This window comes from Crocodylus porosus, unplaced genomic scaffold, assembly GCF_001723895.1.
Source record: "Crocodylus porosus isolate Cpor-Errol unplaced genomic scaffold, CroPor_comp1, whole genome shotgun sequence".
NCBI lineage: Eukaryota > Metazoa > Chordata > Crocodylia > Crocodylidae > Crocodylus > Crocodylus porosus.
This window is the reverse complement of record NW_017728911.1, coordinates 34,989,904-35,011,653: the sequence shown is the minus strand read 5'-3', so window position 1 is coordinate 35,011,653 and position 21,750 is coordinate 34,989,904. Positions and strand designations below refer to the sequence as shown.

The 21,750-nt window shown below is 47.3% G+C and overlaps 1 protein-coding gene across 1 annotated transcript in view; it reads left to right on the top strand.

Annotated features, from left to right (window-relative positions):
* ADAMTS17 (ADAM metallopeptidase with thrombospondin type 1 motif 17) overlaps nucleotides 1–21,750 on the top strand; it is a 252,778-nt gene that overhangs the window by 177,124 nt on the left and 53,904 nt on the right. The window contains exons 16-18 of the mRNA XM_019533183.1: nucleotides 7,956–8,113; nucleotides 12,628–12,787; nucleotides 14,858–14,993. Of these exons, the coding sequence (XP_019388728.1) occupies nucleotides 7,956–8,113; nucleotides 12,628–12,787; nucleotides 14,858–14,993 (454 nt within the window). The remainder of the gene's footprint in view (nucleotides 1–7,955; nucleotides 8,114–12,627; nucleotides 12,788–14,857; nucleotides 14,994–21,750) is intronic.

The window sequence follows — 21,750 nt, the reverse complement described above, 5'->3', positions numbered from 1 at the left end:
CTGTTTGCAGCCATCAATCTATTGCTTATATTGTTCTGAATTTCCCGTAGAAGCTGAAGGAACAGAAATAATGGGGTTAATCCTCGGCCGTTCTGTTGATCGTGGTAGGATTGCCCCCCATGGAAACAGAAAGAGGTTCTGGCCCTGGGTTAGTACTTCCATACTGTAGTTTAGGCCACTGTGGATCAGAGGATGCCAGCAAGTTCGTTATGGTCTTACTGACCTCTTGAATTAGGGATTTGCCAGTATGGATCATTACCTGGAAATGCCTTTAGCTACGTGTCATCATGGTATCCTTTCATCTCACCAGCTTTAATGGACTCCCTCTCTGGGGTGATCTGAAGGGAAGACAGACTGCTATTATTCTCATGTCAGGTGCTTTGCCCAAGATCCCACAGCGAGCTTGGGGTGGAGCAGGGAATTAAACCCAAGCTTTCTATGTCTGAGCAGGCCCCTTACTCGGCAGACCACGCTTCCCGTATAAAACTAGTTCAGGTTTATGGCCATATGAACTCCACCATGTACTGCCTTAGTCAGGGGGGTAGGATGCTAGAACCTGGATCATTTGTATCTGAGTGAGTCTCTGAATTCACAGTCAGTTGCCAAATATACGAATGAGCTGTTTCCTGTGGTTTTTTCCTCCAAAGGACACTGCTTCTCCAATCAGCTGGAGCTTGTCAGAGACCTGATGGGGCTGATGGAAAAAACCACGTCAAATGGCTAGAGCACCTCCATGGTCCTATGCAGATGTTTGCGGGGGCTCTGTATACACCCAGTTACTTTGCACGCCCCCATCTTCACCATGGGGTCAGGTACCTAACCCTGCAAACAAATGGGTCCTACCACATCTTCTCTTCATCTGCGTTATGCTGTGCCGCAGTTCCACCTTGTAAGACAGGATACAGGAAAATTGCAAGTTGCCTGGTTGGCCTCTGGCAAACGTTACATTTATCACATGTTCCATGCAAATACCATGCAGCCACATTGCTGGTTCAATGAGCAGTTTCTTTGTGGCTGATCCACCATTTTTGCCAAGGGATCAACTGGTTTAGCATCTGACATGTTATGGTTTTGGCGCATCTTTCCTTCCTTTTCATGTCTTCGTGACAAGGCATTTAGCAGAATTCACAGATTTGTTGGAAGCTGATAGGACCGTGCGGTGAGCATTTCTGCTAATGGCCTCAAACTTGTGATCTCTGGGCTCTCAACTATGTGTCTTAGTGACAACCACCCCAGACCCCATTTTCTCACGTGATACTTTCATGTAATGCACAACAAATGAACATCTTCCAGGAGCCTTTCAAGTGTAAAAGTCCCAGTGGGATCAACGTGAGACTTTTGTTGCCATTGAGAAGCAGGTATACCTCCTGCCCCTTTTGCTTTCTAAATACCTACCACTTTAAATGGCTCCCATCATCCACATATCTGTGGGCCTTGCTGAGGCCTCAGTCTTATAGCCCTCCACACAAACATACCCAGCCAAGGCAAGGTAGGACTGGTATTTGCTTACAGCTTCCACCATGTGGAGCTTCTTCACCATGGCAGCTTTTCTTGCCCGCCAGTCGGTCCCCTTTCACATCCATCTGTGTCATCTCGGTCCTCCTTCTGCCAGGGGCAGGGGGTCGGACACGATGATCCGTTGTGGTCCCCTCCGACTCTGAATCTATGAAACTCTTGCAACATGAGCTCTTCAGACCTGATTCTCATTCCCACGTGCACCTGCCTCATAACCCTCTTCCTCTTAGTGGCCTGTAGGAGCTCCTTAGCCTCAAATACCTGGGTGCTGCTTAAGAGCCTTGGCACGCTGATTGGATCTTAGGCTTTCTGTCCTAATGCTGCTATTTTTTCTGCATCAGAGGAAAGCATCAGCACTGGGCAAGACTTCCCATCAAGGGTGCTTCCCCTTGGCTATCATGCCACTTTTTCTCTGATGGTGGACCACACGCCACATGCTGAAGCAACAGAGGGTGAACCTGCCGGCTCCTTACCCCTAGGTTCAAAGCCTGGCATCTGCACCCCCTGTTCCTTGGTAGGAAGCATGTGTTGGAGCTCCTGTTATTTCTGCTAACAGCGCAGCCAGCCCTCTGGAAGCGGCGTCCGCCTACACAGATGTTTGACATAGCAAAGCGGTGGTGAAACAATGAGAGCCAGTGTTACCTTGAGTTTTGCAAAGACTCTGCTTCTGGGAGCCAGCCTTTGTGTTTGTCTTGGTGGGAGCCACGTCGAGCACTTCTCAGGGGGCTCAGGCTTTATCAGATGCAGTGTCATTGCTGAGAAGCTTGCCTTGGATGTGGGGAGCTCAGGCCTGCTCTCTGTTGCAAGCATGTAACTCTGTGGCTTGCATGGGTATAACCCCACTGTGTGTTGCATGAATAGATTTGGCTATAATTGAGAGCAACATTTGACCCTACGTGTGTGTGCCTCACCTAAGGCTTAGGCATACAGCTGACCTCAAATGAGATGGACCCTCGTGCAGATCTTCATTCCACGCTTGCACCAAATCAGTGTGAGCTGCTTAACAATCCCAGGATCATTTTTTCTCTCTCATTGTCTCTATAATTCTGCCCCTTTCCACCTGGTAAAAGAAAGGCTGAAACACCCCAGCACCAGGATCTTGCTGGGGTACTGTTACTGCTAACCCAGTCATGCACAATATTTAAAATATCTGGGCATTTAAGTAAGGGCAAGAGAGTTTCTCCCACCTGCAGTGCTTGTTAGTCATCTGGCTTCATGGAAGTCCCCCAATATTATTTCAGCTCAAAGTTCATGGCTGGTAGCCAGAAAGACCTGCTTGTGCCTTCCAAAACGCTCTCTTTCTCATGACACTAGCCACAGAAAAATATGCAGTGTCCTGTTATCCTAAGCCTCAGGATATCAACAGTGAGCCTTTGGCCAGATAGACAAGATATCTGGGAAATCAGATTCCACCCACTGTGATTTCAGTAAGGCACCAGGGATGCACTTGCATTTTAACACAGGGCCTAAGCTTGGAAAGATTCCCTCTTTTAATCACACTTGTGAAATTTAGCCCAATGAAGCCCTGCTTCCAACCAGGCCTGGGTATAGCACTTTGGAAATGAACTCAATGTAATTTGAAATCTTTATTGCATTTGCTGGGAGCAGTTCCTGAAGAATTTCCTCCCACCCCCTCACCCACATTCAGCCCACGCTGGCTGACTTAGCTGGCTTTAATACTTAAAAACCACCTTGAACAGGAAACGCCTCTGCAGTCTGTGTCCACGGGCTGGGAAGTGAGTCGAGGGAACTCTGAGTGGAAATAAAAGGTTGACTGGATGCCAGGTTTAGATATAGGTTGATTGGTAGGTTCCTGTCCCCTAGCCTAAGAGTAAAAGAACAGTTAAAGGAATTTATTTTGGTTTTATTTCTTAATTTTCTACTGTACAAGTTTGAGCCAGAGAGCAGAGATGCAAGATAAAAAAAAATACCTGATACCTCCAGAAGAAAGTCATGTCTCATTGGCAGTCTGTCCTGGCTGCTCAGTGTTAACCATTTCTGTAGGCCTTCTACTCCTGAAGAGTTCACAGTGTAGGACAGACAAAATGTGAGCTGTCAGACATGGGTTCCTGATGAGGAACAGTAGCTTCGGTTATTGTTTGGACAGCCCTAGTGCAAGGTGAAGGCCTTGGAGGAGTTGGGTAGTAGTAAGTAGCCAGAAGGTGCATGTCCCATTGCACAGTGCAGTGGTTAGTGCTGGGACAGCCCCAGTGCAAGACAAAGACCCTGGAGGAGCTGGGGTAGCCAGAAGGTGCATGTCCCATTGCACAGTGCAGTGGTTAGTGCTGGGACAGCCCCAGTGCGAAGTGAAGACCCTGGAGGAGCTGGGGTAGCCAGAAGGTGCATGTCCCATTGCACAGTGCAGTGAAGTGGTTTTTGCCAGGACAGCCCCAGTGCGAAGTGAAGACCCCAGAGGAGCTGGGTGGTAGTAAGTACCCAGAAGGTGCATGACCCATTGCACCGTGCACTCTGCTGCCTTTGTGCTGCTGGATGAGAGCTCCTTCAGAGGAGAGGAGAATTCTCACTTGGAGTAAAGCTGGAAGAGCTGGCTTCACATCCAGCCATCCTTCCAGCCACACTCAGGTGTAGGGGTGAAGAAGAGAAGGAGTTATGCCACTGCAGCTTGCAGAGGACCTACCATCTTGTGAGGTAACCCATCTGCTACTCTAGTTTAAACAGAAGGCCGGGCTGCCAGAGAGCTAGACTTTCCTCCCTGATTGATTGTGTTCATTCAAATTCAAACAGTTCCTGGCGAAAAGAAGAACCTGTCCCTAGGCTCTGTTTGCAGCTTTGCTGCTGATCCATTTGGGTGGCCTTTTTCCTCGCTCTGTGCCTCAGTTTGCCTATAAAAGGGGAGTAAAGTTGCTTATTCGATGCTCTCGTTAACCCCCTCCCCCCGGGGTCTTTTGCAAGAGTAGGAGTGCGTGCCTCAGATGCCGAGTAAGGAGCTGTTTCCCAGTAGCTGCAGTTGCATCCGACCCGGGACTTTCACTGGACGGACACTTGGTCACGTTCTGGGTTGTCCTGTGCCCATGAAACGCTCGTCCCAGCATGCTGCAGAGGTGGCTTCACTGTTGTGGGGAACAAAGCAGCCTCCTCACAACCTGCTGTGGCTCTGCACGGTTTTCTATCAACAGTCAAGGGCTTCTTGTCTTTTTTTCTTTTTTTTTAACAATCAAACAAGTTACAAACTGTCTTGTGGTGCCATTAATACCAGGGCAGTCACACTACTCAAATCTGTGCGTAGAAAGGACCATTCTTATGAGACTCTCCCTGTCTGAGTTGAGGAAGTTTATGGGGCCAGAGGCCCCGAGCTAATGCCGTTAGGACCCCCAACATCCTCGTGGTACTCTCTTGCTTGCTCCTGCGGTCGGGGTGATCTCACCTCTCAGTTCTCAAAGCCCGCTTCGTAGTAATACCCACGTCACGTGTTACCTGAGTCTTCGGCCACCTCAGGTGAGGACAATCATTAACGAACGGTCCCCTGTGATTATACACATGCTTCACGCTTGATTAAAACCCATTGAGAAAAAAGGCCAGTCCTGCAGTTGGTGGGAAGTTTATGTCCTGCCCTTCAAACTTATTAAAGAATAATACAGAATGTAATGAAAGCCCAAGGGAGTGTGGAAGCTGGCCAGGGCTTATCCAAAGCCCGGTTAAGCCCACAGGAACTTTTCCATCAACTTGACAGAGTCCTAGGCCAGTCCCGTCCCCCGTTCCCCCTACACATTCATTTAATTAGAAGCAAGGTTCATATTTTTTAACTGGGTCTTCAACCTTTCAGGTTAAGCAAACACTTTATTAAAGAACAGACTGGTCAGGAGGTCTAGTTAACCTTGAAAACAGAAAGCTGTACCCAGTTGCTGAGAAAACACCTGCAGACGACTGTCCCCATCATCCATGGTACGTGAATCTTCACAGGGAAGGCAGCCTGGATTTTTCTTTCTGCAAGATCAGGATTTGACTCTGTGACTTGCAGCACTTTTGTCTTCATCACCAAACCTTACCAAATAGCCCCTCACTTTTACAATGAGTGTGCAAATGGGAAAATGAATATGCAAAGCTCCCTGTGTATGGACCCATCTCTCAAGCAAGGGAAAGCTGAGGCAGCGGCTGCACGTGCCGCAGCTCTTTCCAAGAGGAATTGGGTGAAGTTGCAGATATCTTTGCTTCTAAATTAGTAGAGTTGCCTTCCACTCTTTCTGTGCTAGGATCTTTCTTGCTTTTTTCCCTACCGGGCTGTTTTCAAGGGGAGATATTTCTACCCCCTGGAGTCTGAACACACAACCTCCCCCTGATTTCATCTGGATTTACACCAATGAAAATGAGGTGGGATTGGGTCCTTATTGTGCTGTAGCTTATTTTCAAGTGCTGGAGTCCTGGTGGTTTGCAGCTCTATCCAGCAGCCTCACGTAGAGCCAGCAATTTCAAGGAGAGGACTTCAGTTGACTTTGGGTGTTTTCTGAAGGCCCAAGATAATGACCTGGATCCCCATATCTAACCATGGTGCATTGCACCTAAGCATGTGTAGGCACCAACCTGGGCCCAGCATTACTCAGTGGAGTGAGAATCAGCACCTCATACTCCTTCATATTTTGTGGTCCTGCCTAAAACATCCCAAGCGAAGCTGATGTCCACAAGCTGTATAGACACACCCCAGCAGATGGAAATGTGCCCATGGCAAGGATCTAGACTGGCACAAATGTTAACATCAAGATTTTGAAAGGGTTGTTGGTGTGCCAGCCTTGCCTGCCACCTGTTGTGCCTGCCCATCTTGTCCTGGTTCCATCAAGCCCACAAGCAGCCAAGATTTGTCTTGCCTTTGCCCCCAAATCTCAGAGCAGACAAAGCATCAAGCTACATCCTGCAGCGGGAGAGATGGCTCCAAGCTGCCTTTCCGTCTCCCGAACCCAGGGAGCACCTGTGACCAAGAAGGCCTCTGAAGAGCAGCCGTAGGGCTGTACTGCATAGTGCCAGCTGCCACTGTGCTCAGGATCAGCCAGGACATGATGCTGTCCCAACACCCATTAGACCCTTATACCACAGGGCATGATCAAAGGCGTCTTACAGCCAGTTCCCACCCTTTGCATTCAAAGCACTTGGGCGATAGCCACATGAAAGGCGAGTCAAGGACTCTATCCAACACCAGCAGAATGCAAGTGCCTGCAATCTCAGCAAAATTACTCTTAGACCTTTGCGGTCTTGGAGCCTAGAGAGGTTTCATTAGCTTTCTGCCAGAGAAGATTTAGGAAATATCTTTCAGACGTTAATTTTTGGGGCATGGAGGGGGGGAATTAAAACTAATAATAATTCAGAAAACCGTATTATCACTGATAGGAGAGATTAGAGTTAAATGAATCATTAAGGTTCTGCACATATATACGATTTAAACAAGAACCTTTGGCCCAAACTGCTAAGCTGTCATACTTCAATCAGGTACAGAACAGATAACATTGTACAAGTTTTGCCCATGTTTCTCCAAAATATCAGATGACACACATTTGATATGCACACACCAGCACGCATGGTCTTTACATTTCAAATGTGACTTGTGGTGCTAGTAACCTTTGAAGATTGGTACAGGAAGAACGCTGTAAATCTAACTCACCGTGTACCAATTCATGCTCTCTGTTTACTCTTTGCCATTCACTCAGCTTGGATGAGAAAAAATGAGCTAGTAAGTGTCTTTCTTTCTCTAGTCAGAAACCAGTCGCTTTTGCTTGATGGTTCTTGTGCATTGGCAAGATGCTGCAGTCCTTCAGTGTTACGTTTAAACTTAAATTCAAACCCTTTGAAAGCCAAAGAAAAACCCTTGAATAATTTGAGCCGCTTTACAATTTGGGGTATAAGCGTTATGTGATGACATGCTTTTAGTACGGGTCCCAAAATGCATTTGGTAAGAAATAGACTGGTGCCCATGCATTGTACTGCTGACTGCCAGAGACTTGCTTAGGGAGCATACGCTCCCCAGTATAAGTAGGCGTTGCACAGTCAAGTCGCTTTGCAAGTTCTTTGCTTTTCATTTGCAGAAGGCGTGGCACAATTTTTCGTTTTCCCTTGAATTCCTGGGCAGTGGGAAGGGAAGGGAAGGGAGGCAGAGACGATGCCTCAGTGGCTAGAAGCCAGAGGACTTGAATTCTTTAGAAAGCAGATCCTAATAAGTCTAAGGTGGTAAAACTCTGGGCAGTGCCAGTTTACGTGACATTCGTCTTCATAAGAGCAATGTTAAGGTGATCAGAGATCCTTTGTACTCCAAAATGCAGACTTCAGCCGCCTTGTCACTAGTCACCTACATCAGTAACACTGTTATTTTTCCTTTAAACTCCCCTCTGTAACTAGACTACTGCCTCTCGCAGTGGCCTTGGGGTTGAATGGCAGTGGCCTGTCTTTCCATGATGGATTTGCTTTCATTTCCTTCTGTATTGTTTGATTATTTCTAGCTTTAAAGGATTCCAGTAAGAGATCCATTAACAGCGACTGGAAAATTGAGCTTCCCGGCGAGTTTCAGATCGCAGGCACGACCGTCCGCTACGTCCGAAGGGGGCTGTGGGAGAAAATCTCTGCCAAAGGACCAACTAAAATACCGCTGCATTTGATGGTAACTTTATGTTCTTCCTTTGTGTTTCTTAAGCGATGCAACAATAGAGGCTGTAAAGCCAAGCTCCAAGTTAAACTGTAATTTTTGCTTCCTCCCCACCTAGAGGTATTCTGCTGCCTCCCCCTTATTCCCCTATCCCCCCGCCCTCGATTTCTTTTGCAGGGTTTCAGGAGCTGCTTGTGAAAGTCGGTGCCTGTGTAACACTGAAACTTAGTTTGTGTCAACAGGCAGGCTCCATAGAAAGCTTCATGCTAATCTCCAGAGGAGATTGAATCTATGATATACATCAGACAGTGAGACACAAAGACATCGTTATGGGTGCAGTTTTCCAAGGGCCTTTGTTTTCTATGCAGATGCCCATTGGCTCCTGAAAAAACATGTCGGCCGAAGAGCTGAGTCAGCTCATGCCAAGTATGTTGCAGCGTTTGAATGTCATTTTTGTTCATACATATAAAACGTGCAAGTTCAGTGAGTGTGCAAAACCTGTGCCGTTTTTGGCCCTGGATGATGCCTGGGTTTTACATTTCCTGTGATATTTTTTAAAGATTTAAGTGTTGCTGCAGTTGTCTGCTCAGTCCTTCTGTTAGCCAACCTCGCTATTTTATAAGCATGGCCAAATGAGTCAAGAGGCCTCAGGGCTCAGAAGAGCAGGATGCCTTTCCCAGCTCTGTCCCTGACTTACTGTGTAACTTGGGGAACGTCACTTCATGGGTTTTTTTAATTCCATTTCCACCCCTGTAAAATGGACACAATAGTATTTGACTCACACAGATATTAATAAATAAGCATTTGCAAAATGTTCTGCGCCTCTGGAATGGCAGCCTTCATAAGCGCCCAGTTTGCTCTGCTTCCTGTAATTGCTGTTTTCTGCCCACTTACATTTTTCTCCGTGCTGTTTCTTATCTCTATGACTTTTTGCCTCCCCTAATTACCAAAACTGTCTTTAGACCCAGCTAAGCATTAAACATCTCATAGTGTTTCCTCACCTGGACTTTTAGGGTTCCCCTTGAAACTGCTGTCACCACTCCAGCTTTCGCTGTATAAGCTTTCCATTGCGCTGTTTCAAAAGCTCAGATACACAGTAGAGTTTCCCTTGAAGACAACCCCACGAACGACATGGCGTTCCTAGTAGGACTTCCGTGCAAGGGAGCGTTAGCATCATCGTTTCCATTTACCAAAGGGCTTTAGGGACTTACTCAAAGATGCCTATGAGGCCGACTGCAAAACTGGAGCTCAAACTTTTAACATGTGCTCCAACGCGGTCTGAACGTGTCGGAGCAGATTCAATTAACTGAGTCTGCTGGAGCATTTTAACTGGTATGCTTCAGCGTGCTGCAGCATCTCATATATTCGGCAATCCTACGTTTCAAAATGGCAGTGGGGGCGTTTTAACTAAAGCTCATCAAATAGGCATTAGTTAAAGTGCTCCCGCCACCATTTTGAAACATGGGGACACTGAACACATGAGACACTGTGGGCATTTTAATTAGGGCAGCTCCCAAGAGCCCCTCTAATACAAATGTACCCTCCCCCCCACCCCCCGAATACAAGTATAGGTGCCCAAAGAGACTATTCCCCGTGTACCCAGAAGTGCATGTTCTAGTTACTCTGTTAGGGGCTTTGGAAACTCAGATGTCCATGATGGTTGCTTCAATATTAAGGATGTCACCTGAACAGTTCAGCTGAGATCCAGACCTTCCCCCTGAAAACAAGCCTTTCACACTATATGGATAGAGGAACGTGCCCAGGTTTGGATATGGAAAAATGTTGCATAAGGTTTCTGTGCTTGTGCTAGATCTGAATATCCCAAGGCCTGGCGTGGCTGTGGCAAATGTGCATGTATTTTTTTTTTTCAGTGGAAGCAATCCCCCCACTCCCTGCAGGAAAACAATTAGATGAGAGGTCCCATGACAGTGAATTTTCTCCACCAAAGCCATTCATTACCATACAAACTGGCATTTTCCTGTAGATCTGAAGAGAAGTGAGATTCCTTCCTCCCTCCTGGAAGAGCTTTATAAACTGGAGAGAGACTAATATCAGCCATTAAAACAAATGTGCGGCCCAAAGTCATTGGGAGAGTAATAAACACAGCTCATTTGAATCAGCATGTCATTTATTTGAAGCTCTTTCCTCAAGTCCAATATTAATCCTTTCCTTGAAACAGGATAGCGGTTTTAATTCTTTCAACACAAGAACGAGGAGGACACTTGCCAGTTACCTCCAAATAGAAAACCGTTGTCCAAACAATGGCGGAGCACACTTGACTGACAAACAGCCAGAAGCCTCGCTCAATCCATTGTGACCTGCATTTGAAACCAATTATATACACACACACAAATTATACGTGGCTACAGAATTGCATGAAATTGGTTTCATATGGGACCTTAAATTCACCGGTCTCTTTTCCCCCATATTGAGATAATAAGGATGTCTTTTAAGGAGCTGTTTTTTAATACTTGAATGCTTGGGGCGTTTCTCCAAATGCATTACTGTAAGTATATTTCTTGGATGGATGGCTGTTTGTGTAGCTAGGCCTGCAGGAGACCTCCTCTTGGCAGCAGTGGAAAACCGAACGTTTGCAGGGCACAGAGCAGCGTTAAACCTGACTGCTTCCTTTATTCAGTAGAAGGAGCTGCTTGTAGCTCATGGGCTGCACTCAAGGCTGGGAGGGATCTGAGTTCTCGGTGAATCGTCTAACATCTGGGCTTCTGCGGGGCAACCATCCCTCTTCAAATTTAACATGACGATCGTCTGGTTCACAGCAGCCTTCACGTTGTATTTGGGTGCAGATTAATGGAACGCCCTCAGACCAAGAGCAGAAATTTTCCTGTTTCCCACATCTTACAGCAGAGACTTTCCCTGCCGGATCCTGTGCTGTGCAGAACAGCCTCCAAGCTGCCGGCCTCACCATGCATTGCACAGATACACAGGATGTCCGCTGTTGCAAGTCGAGCCCAAATGTTCAGCCCATGTAGGTTTTCTGCACTACTGACTTATTGGATAGGGGAATTTTCCCATGCCTTAGGAGGTTGGAGTTGGCAGTCTACCTTTCTGAATAATTGCCTAGCTGCTAGTGAGGTGAATATGTAACATTAATTGTATGCAAGGGAGCCGTCTGTTGGTGTCATGTTTATTACTGAAATCAAACTATGCAAGTTGTGCATGTGTGCATTCGTGTGCGCGCGCGTGTGTGTATGCATGTATGTGTGTGTATGTATGCAGGTATGTATGTGTGTGTGTGTATGTATGCATGTGTGTATATGCACGTATGCATGTATATGTGTGTATGTATAGGTGTATGTATTGCCCAGAAAACTGATCCTATTCTTTTAATAAGCCCTCCCAGCCCATCCTTACCTCCCACAGTAAGTCATAGGATAGGGGAAATGGGCCCATCTGATCTCATAGTGAGGTTTCGCAGCAGTGAGACTCCCGTAAGTGTGCTGGTCACTCCTGATTTACACTAATGAGCCAGATCAGGCCCCTCTGTCAGTCCAAACAGACCCAGGACTGTGATCCCATCGTGAGTAAATGCAAAGCGCCTTCCCCCAGCGTCTTCTTGCTTCTAGTCATCCCAGTCAGTGAATTTCACGGAGTATGAAGGTTGGGAATAGCTGAGAGTCGCATGCTGTTAAAGGCAAGTGTCTCATCTCTGACCCACAGCAGCAATGTCACGGAGAAGTGAGAACTCAGATAGAGCCAATAACATGACCAAAAACGTGTTTTGTTGGGGAAAAGCATGATTCCTTTCTCCCTCCAAATACACCTATATGTATGGAGTACCTATTAAATCCCATTCACGTGGCTTGTCTGTGAGCAGAGGGATGTGTATATTGTAGTTAACGTAATTTCCCAGGGCACATCTGCTGTTAGGTTTGGGGTTTGGGGTGGGGAGAGGTTAAGTTGTAAAATGAGCTTTGTGTTAATAAGCATCACTCACATTAATAAACTCAGATACCAGTCAGCTGGGAAGCAATCCTGTGTCGCAGTCAGGAGCTCCCTGCACCCTCCCAGCTCGCCCATCCAGAAGTCTGAACAAGCCGATAGGCCTCATAGAAAACCTGACTTCCTGAAGCAAATTGAGGCACATAGAGTGAATGGCTTTTTAATCCCCTGTGGTCATAAATATAATTGCTGTGTGAACATAAAGTTGACATAATGTTTCCTGCAGTCTAATTACTTCTGTTCTGATAGCCAGAGGCCAACTTGATTGCCCTGGATGCCAAAAATCGATTTAAAAAAAAAAAAAAGACTAATTCCTCAGATTTGACTGCCTAAATCTAGGCCCCAAATTTGAGATGTAGACATTGACCTACATGGTTTGGTTTTTCTGAAGTACCGAGCACCTTTACCCCTGAAGATCAAGCCACCTTTGTTCAGGTAACTCGGGAAAGATCTGGGTGGCGCTCCTGTTAGAAAGCGTCAGCCTCGCCCTAGCACGGTTCGCTTCACCAGCTCTGCACCCCGGTGCTGCTCAGCATCTCGTGACAGCCTGTCTTCTGCTGCCAAACCAGGTGCTGTTATTCCACGACCAGAATTACGGAATTCATTACGAGTACACCGTCCCCGTCAACTACACCGCCGAAAACGGGAGCGAGCCCGAAAAGCAGCCGGATTCCTTGTACATCTGGACGCACAGCGGCTGGGAAGGATGCAGCGTGCAGTGCGGCGGAGGTAAGGCCGTGCGGGAGCAGGGGGTCGTCGTTTTGCACGGGTTTTGCACAGACAGGCAGGAAAGAAGCCAGCGCTGCCAGAGCCTGGGAGGCAAATGAAAACGGCCATGACCGTGGGGTCAAATCAAAGCTCGTTTTCACTACATCTATCAGTTTCTCGTTTGCGTCCCAACTGCTGATTTGCGCCTGGGCTTTTGGCAGGGCCACTGCTCTGTTGGCTCGCTCCCGCATGACGGAGCTGCACCTGGATGAGTGCTTCGCTGATGGCTCGCGGCACCGCGTGCAGCCCCGTGTCTCCAGGCCCTGTCAGATTCTTGGAGCAGAGTTTTCACAGGTGTGCCTGGATGTTGGCCGAGAGACGCTTCCTTCCCCGAGGACAAAGGGGAGGGGGGCTGTCGGTTATGACAACTCACTGCAGATTGCATGAGCAACAGTTCACGAAGGGTGAGCTTTCTGGGTGCGCGTTCGCACTCTGCAGATTGTGCTTCTCAGCGGGCCTGTCCCAGACAACAGGATGCCCGGAGGTAGTTTCACCTGCTGTCGGCCAGAAGCAGACAGCGGGGAACACTACAGCTGCAGCCATCCGTTAGGTTCCCGCAAGGAGGAGAGGCAACTTCAAGTCTGTCCTGGAAACAAAATCTCTCCCCGCAGCCCCTTCACAACCACCACTGCACGGCACTAACCCCATCTGTCCATGGAGCTAAAGCGTGTTCAGCCTGTCCTGTGACAGGTTTGCCAGCGTCACTGTGTGAAACTCTTCATTTTATTTTCTTTCTAGAAAGCACTGATTTAAAATCTGACCTCTTTAATTTCCTCCGAAAATCCCAGTTTCTTCCAACCATTGAGTCCTCACGAGAGCAAACTCGAAACCTCTTTGCAGTGTCTTATGTATAATAGCCCAGCCACATGGGGAGCGCCACTAATGTCATTCTCTGGCAGCAAGCCTCCCACCAGCAGTAGTCTTGGATACATCTGCTGTACTTAAGCGCTTTGGTTTTCAGGCACATTTCACCACTTCCATCTGGGACTCTCAGACTGTACGAACTCACGTACAATTTTGAACCAATTGTACTTTCAATCATCAGGAGCATATATTAAGTCTTTATATTACGCTGGATTGTCTACTGATAGATCTTAATGGATTTCTTTTTCCTGTTGCTCACAAATTACAGGAGCTCTATTTGTGCAGTCCAACTTCAGGTTACGGTGGCAGAAGCCCATTCAAAATGCACAGTATTATAAAGTTCAAGTGACATGGTGCACTGGTGGCGTTTTCCTCCAGGGACTTCAGCGTTGATTCGTCTTGTCCCAACACGGTGTTTTCACATGTTAGTAAAATGTTGAACCCAAGAGCCACATTTTGGTTGCCTCGGTGGCACTGTGGCCCCTTTGTCAGTTGATGTGTGGACAAAACTTACCTGGAAATAGTAGAACTGCTCTCGAACCTGGTGTTTCCAGGCAGCAGTCGTTTTGAAGGTAGCGCTCAAGGCTTGGAAATGATTGATATTTTGTCTGCTCATTTTGCTGCTGGTAAAATCCGCCTTAAGCCCAGTTTTTTTAAGTTGGTCACTCCTTTAAAGACTTGTCCTTCACTTCATTAAATAAGTTGGATGCCAGTCAGTGTGAAGGAGGAGAAGCCCAGCTGTTCAGCAGGAAGCTCAGGTGGAGGGCTGCATCAGAGGTTGTTATTAGCCATTTGCTGTTCATTCCTATATTAGGGGATGTGGGAGTCACGGCAGCATGTATAGTAGGAACCCAGATCCAACCAGATTGCTTTCAAGATTGACTTTAAGACTTAGAAGATATTGCTCAGCCTGCTAACACTGCCAGAGCATGATCATTGCAGAAAGAGATGCAGTTTTCCTGGTAAGACAGTGGAGTTTAGAGAGAGGGCAGAGAAGACCGGGAACAAATCGCCTGCAGACATTAGCTCTATAAGTGATATGTCATGTTGGGCAGAGAGAACTCTGCTTTGGAGACTCTTTCAGTCGCATGATCTTAAATAGTTTGCAGCCCTGGACAATTAACTAGCTTCTTGATTTCTAGCTCTTTGATTTGGTTTCACTTTCAGGTGAGCGGAAAACCATCGTGTCCTGCACGAGAATTGTTAACAAGACCATGACACTGGTGAATGACAGCGAGTGCCAGCGTGCAACTCGCCCGGAGCCCCAGATCAGGAAGTGTAACACGCACCCCTGCCAGTCACGGTAAGAAGTTACAAAAAATAGGAATCGACTTCTCTCTCTCCCAATTGCCCACCTCCAAAGCATCACCCTGCAGGACATCATGGAGGTGTCTGGAGGGATTGGGGCCCATTGCTTGCTGCAATGTCTGGCTGTGATACTCTGGCTCCATTTGCAGAGCAGATCAGATGTTCGTTGTCTTTGTGCCTGTTTCATTTGCAGCCACTAAGTCAAGATTCCACTTGCACATGTAAACCGCTTTGGAAACTTGCCCACCCTTGGCTGAAAGTGCTGGAGAGCCAAAACACTTGTTGTATGAAGCCTGACAAGGTCTGAGTCTCACCTTGTTTCCATAATCAGCACAGTGCAGGGCCTGGTTAACTCTCACATCCCGCTGCGGGGGAAAAACCTAAGCCCTTCAACCTAATCTGGTCCATGACTGTAGTCCATGCCTGATCTGTATCAGCTGACTAATTTAGATTATGAGCATTTGACTGGGACATTATCCTTCTCTGGGTTTCACATGGCTCTGTGCTCAGAGCCCAATTCAGGAAGGCACTGAAGGGTATCTCTAGTATCTTTATACTGGTGCATAAAATCACTCCTTTTGGGGCACTCCTTTTGATACCGGCTGCCAACTAGACATTAAGCCATTGATTACTACCCTCTGAGCCCGATGCTGCAGCCAGTTTTCTATCCAGCTTACAGTCCATTCTGCCAGCCCATACTTCCTTAGCTTGCCTGCAAGGATGTCGTGGGAGACCATATCAAAAGCCTTGCTAAAATCCAGGTACAGGCACCTGAGCTAACTAGTTGATTGCCCTGATTTCTCAGGAAGTATGAGACCACCTCCCCTGTTGCCCCTTCCTGCTTGCTCTTTCTCCAGGTCTTCTGCTTCCTGACTTGCCTCAGGGCTTTGGTCTCCATCCCCCTAGGGAACCTAGTTTTAAAGCCCTCCTCACTAGATTAGCAAGCCTGTCTGTGTGCGGTACCCAAGGTAAGGCTGCCTCCCTGGCTCTAGAAGCAGAGGCAGTACAGCCATGGTCATGCAGCACGGCACAGGGTGGGGTTGATGAGCCATGCTGCTAAGAGCCTGCCTCCTGCCTGAATTGCACTGAAGCCAGTGAAACTTAAGCAGGTGGTTGGAGGAAAGCACACGCTTAAATGCTTTCTGCAGACAGATTCAGGGCTCAGTAAGTAGTGCAATAAAAGCCCTCTCCTTCATCTCCGTGAAAAGTGATACAAATCAACCTTATTAAACCAAGTTGGTGATGAAATCATAAATTCACCTACAAACCTCATCCTGGGAGCAATTCCTCATGTTATTTTTCCTTTCCCCTCTTGACTGTGTGAAGTCTCATGTAATTGATTTGAACACTTCCATTTTTGATAGAGATAAAGGCCCCTGGTTCATGTAGAAAGCTCTGTAGCTATTGACTATAGTTCTGTGGTCAGTATACAATAACAGTCTGTAATACTGACAGTCCGATAGTGCAGTCAGAGCAGCACAGTTCCTGTTGCATCTAGTCAGGTAATAGAGGACACAGAAATGTTCCTTTCAAGCTTCTCTTACTAGGACATATGACAAGTGAGAAGAAACACAGAAAAGCTGTGTTAAAATTGGAGTGATGTTCTGATTTAGTCCACTAGACCAAAGCAATGCCATGTAATGTCATGGTGAGCCTTTGTTCTTAATGACCCAGAACAAAAGTGATTTTCCGTTCTGTTCAACACAGTGCTGTGTGCATAAGCACAGTAGCTCATAGCCTCCGTGAGGTGCTTGACCTTGCATGGCACAAAGACAGAGCATTGTGGCTGTAAGAGCAAGTACAAAAATGAACAGGGGCTCTAGATCCTGTTCTCTTTGAGCGCAGCTGCCAGCTCACTCCTGATCAGTAGAGCTTGAAGGCTTGAGAAGAACTTCATAGCCCCAGAGCGTGAAGGCTGCAGATCGCGGCTTTGCCCTGGCCCGGACCAAGATGCCCCCATGGCAAGATCTCAGTGGCCCTGGAGCAGCCCCCTGCCCTGTCCTGCCACATACCCTGCCGGGGCGGCTGGGGCCGGTCTCCATGGCAACCCCAGCCTTGCTATCACAGCACAGCTGCTGCTGGGATCTCCATGGAGACCAGCCCTGGCCATGAGGGCAGGGGCTGCTGGGAAATGGAGTCCATTGCTGGCTGGATCCGGCCCACAAGCCAGACTTTGCCCACCCTGGTCTAGATCCATCCTCTTTCAAACCCCCGTTCAGGTTCAAAATCTTCATAGCAAAGAGCAGTCGTTGATATCAAGAGAGTCACATCTAAAGCTTCTGAGCTCCTTCTGCTCAGGTGGACCCTCTCTCCTTCCACGGTTTGCTCCTCTGGAAAGCAAAAGGGGATCTCTGCTCTTTGAAAGAGTGTGGCATGCAGTGGACTCAGGTTCTGCTCCCCCAGAAGCTGACATCCCATCTTTCATAGGACCATAAAATCATAGAAAATTAGGATCAGGAGGTCATCTTGTCCAACCTGCTGCTTAAAGCAGAACCATCCCTAACTACATCATCCCAGCCGAGGCTTTGTCCAGCCAGGTCTTAAAAACCTTCGAGGATGGAGACTCCACCACCTCTCTGGGTAATCTGTTCCAGTGCTTTACTACCCTCCTAGCAAGAAAGGTTTTCCTAATATCCAACCTAAACGTCCCTTGCTTTGGCCCCTTGGCTTTGGCCCCTGTTTAGCCTCTGTTCATGCTTGGGCTATCAGAAAGCACAAAGACCTCATTCTTTTCTGTGTCCTGTACCTAGGCTCAGAGCTCAGCAGCAAGTGATCCTGCCTCCCAAAAGGCACCGTGGTGCTGGCTTCAGACCCATCCAGTTCACACTGTCCTCCACACTTTGCTGACTTCACCTGCTTGCACCCGTAACTCTGTAACTTGATTCTAGTATCTGGGGCAGGCCCCTACTTCAGAGAAGCCTTTGTTTCCTTCCCTACAGCCTACTGGTTTTGCACAGCCCTCCAGAGTGGGTCTCTCCACCAATGAAGCTTCAAAATAGCTGAGCCATCTGCCATCTCTCTCTGTATTCTAGACCAGAAGCCACTAGATAGTGCAAGTGTCATCACTATTCTCCCATGGTGCCATGTGTCCACATGAACCAGGCTCTGTCAGATTAAGACCTAACATGCTTTTTCTCCGTGCAATATGTGGCTGTTGTACAACACTGTGGACGCACTGCTATTGAGGTCCCAGCACAGCTATCAGAAGCAGCAGTTCCTAGGAGGTGATGAAAGGCATTATGGGATACTTTGCATATCCATAGGAACTGTGAAAGTTGGGGTCCCCAGTAATTTCCATGGGGAGGTTTCATAAAGAACATGGTGCTAGCACCATTTTCAAGTCATTGCCTCAGGTGGGAGCAAGGGAAAGCACGTGCTCCTTGCTCAGCCCAAAACGTGGCCATAGGGTCATCTGAAGAGCCTGAAAGTGGAAACTGGTGGGAAAGCAGACAGGACAAGAGGTCTCCAGGGGCAACTCTAGGGAAATGGAGCAGGTCACTGTGCTCAGCCTGCTGTGGTCAGATATTCACTCCCAGTAGGCCGGTGCATTGTTGGGAAGACTTCAGCATGAACCTAAAAGCTGTCAGAGCCCCAAGAGCCATGGCACATCCCTCTAGTGAGATGCAACGATTGTGGGTGAAGGGACTGTGCTGTTCTCCACCTTCTCTACAACCCCTCATGCATTCCCTGCTCTGAACAGCGAGCAGTGACCGTGAGCCGAGTTAAGGATGGAGTTAAATCACATGCACAAACACACATCCCAGACCTGCTAATATTACCTTCACATGTCCAAATTGCCTTGCTTTTTATGGATTCCCGTCTCAGCCTTAGTGTTATTCCAAGATAGCTGTTTTTCTGTTCAGAGTTATCAGGCAAAGTTATTGGCATAATTAAGCTCAAGTATCCTCAAAAGCAGGTTAGTGACACAGTGATGCTCTTACCAGTCCATTTTGTCAGATCCATGGCAACAAACACCAATGTGCTTAGTACCCAGAAAGGCCGCAAACTCCTGCTGACGATCTGACAGACCGCATTCCCTTGCTCCCTCCGTGTAGACCACACTTTCACACTTAACATGCTTTTGACTGGAAACATTTTCAGAAGCACATTCTCTGTGTCTCTGTAGAATTTAAATTTCCACTTGCATTTGCCCACCCAGATATTAGAAATGCATGCTTAGCATACTCTCTGACCAAGAACATCTTAAAGAAACCATTCTCTTTCACCATGTCAATGCTTTTTTATGAGCCCTGAATTTGTTTTAGGGTTTCAAGTAAAATTATTATAGCATCTTGTTACAATATGATCCTTTCCTATTTCCCTTCTGTGCTCAGTGCTTTACCTGGGAAGAAAGGAACAATGGCTTCCTTCTTTATGGAGTCAATCTACTGTCTTTCATTTCTCTGGAAATTGCACTTCTACCCTAAGTTCAAATACAATCACTTTAGGGAAGATCTGCCTTTTGGAAAGGCAATGCACTGGATGGATCTCAGCGGGCTTGGGCTCCGTTCCTGGTTCTTCCACTGACTTGCTGTGTATGACTTTTGGCAGGTCTTTGCCCTCACTGCCCCGCTTTCAGTCCTTATCTAGTTAGATGACAGTTTCTTTGGGGTTGAGAGGAGACTTTACTGTGGGTGTGTAACAGGGGACCTAATTGCTATTGGAGTTTGTAATGGAAATAAAAAGTCATAAGGCCCATTAACCATAAGGTGAGCTGAAAAAAACAAACAAAAAAGATGCCATGTCAGTAATAAGTGTCTGTCTTCTACCATAATACCAAAATGCATTCCAAATTATCCATCCCAGTGAAATCTTGGGAAAACCAGAGGAGGTGGGGCTAAGGGTAGTAACTGGGCAACCAGGGAGAAGATCAGAACCCAGCAGTTGCAGCACAGGATCTGAAAAGCCAAGGAAAGCCTGAATGAAGAATTTAATTCACTAACATGTTTTAAAATAAAATATCAGAAAGTAGAACATAAAATAAGTTTTGTTGAAACTGGCAAAAATAAAAGAATCTTTCATTCTTTATTATTGTTACTCTTTCGCCTTCTACAATGCCTCTTTTTCTTCCTATTTTATTTTTTACGTTCCTTGACCCTCTTTTTCCATTAAATGCTTTACAGCTTCCTTTCCTGTCTCAACTGCACCCTATTAGCACCTCTTTATTCTAATCCTCTGCCTAGCTCTATAGATACTTCTTACAAAATCTTGCTGGAACAATATGGAATCTGGATTTTTGCATGCGGTGTGTATGGGTCACTTCCAATATACTGAGCACCAGCCTAAATATATAGGCAGACCCAGCCCTCGTGTTGGCACAAGGCTTAGAAATCGCAGATCACATCAGCTGTTATTACTGAAAACATAGGTCGGCCAGTGGCCACACACTTCAATGTGCATGGTCAGGGGCAGGGACTGTGAGCATTAAGCTGTTCTCACCTAACACAATCCCAGCACCAAAAACTCCTAGAGCTTCCTATTCCTAAAGGCTAGGGATAGACATTCAAAAAGCCTGAGCCTGAATTGATTCACTCTTTGCAGATTAGTTTAACCTGCCAAGCGTGAACTGATTCGGAGGTGAACAGACATTCCCTTTTCATTCCAGAAATGCAGGCACATGCCTGCAGTGGCTCAGGCTAGAAGCCGGAGGGGGTGGGGGCCACTAAAGCAGCCCTCCCTTCCCTTGAACAGTACTGAGCAGGGGGGGAAGGCATGGCCAGCCCCCAGCAGGATGCTCTGATTAGGGAGGGGTATAAACCCCCCACCCTACCTGCACTGTCTCAGGCTTTTCTCTCCACTCACTGCTCAAGAGGTGGGAGTGTTGCCAGCCCCCAGCCAGCACTCTGAGGCAAAGCAGGGGTGTGCAGAGCATGCATCTGTTGATGATACGGAGCTTTTCAATCTCCCTCTCCTTGTCTGCAAATCTGAAAGGGCTGCAAACCAGCAGGGGGGCTGATAAAACCACAGGATTATCAGCCCATCACTGTTATCAACCCTCTCTCATTAGTTCCAGCTCTTCTTATAGAGCTTTTTCTAAGGAGGGACATTGCCAATTGACTTGTTGATTAGCTGCAAAAAGCCCTAAAGGGGTACTGTTCTGTCTGCCTGTCCCAGTGAAATTGGAGGTGCACACACACAGGCACCTCTCAGCATTAGCTAGCATACCACATGCCTAGGGTCCATGCTGTGGGAGATGGGAGGGAAGGAGGGAGGGGTGACTCTCTGCTTGAGCAGCAAGCAGCAAGGGAAGCCAGGCAGATCCTGCTGTGCCTGCAGTCTCCCCTGGAGCTCTGGCTAGGGAGGAGAGGGGCAGGCCCAGCCCTGTTCTTTGGAGCAGAGAGCACAGCCTAGCCCAGCCCAACCCAGGGCTGCAAAGCATCTGGGATGCTGGGGGATTCTTGTTTAACTTAAACCAGGAAGGGGTCTGGGGCAGACATTGCATAAACTGGTTTGGCCCAAATCAGATCATTCTGATACTACATTCAACCAGGTTGATTTTAAACCAGTTGCAGCCATTTTGAAACTGGTTTATGTGCACTGAACTTATGTTTACAGGTTTAAACCAGTTTCTGACCACTTAAACTGGTTTATGTGTAATGTCTGTCCCTAGCCAAAGTGTGAGGTGGCCTGTATGCAAGCCCTGTTAAATAGACTCTTCTTTAAAATAAAGTAAAACCACTAACGTTAATAAGGAGTGAGTTCTTGCTGGTTTCTCTTGGATTTTCTGATGCTTCTGCCTTTACAGAGCAACA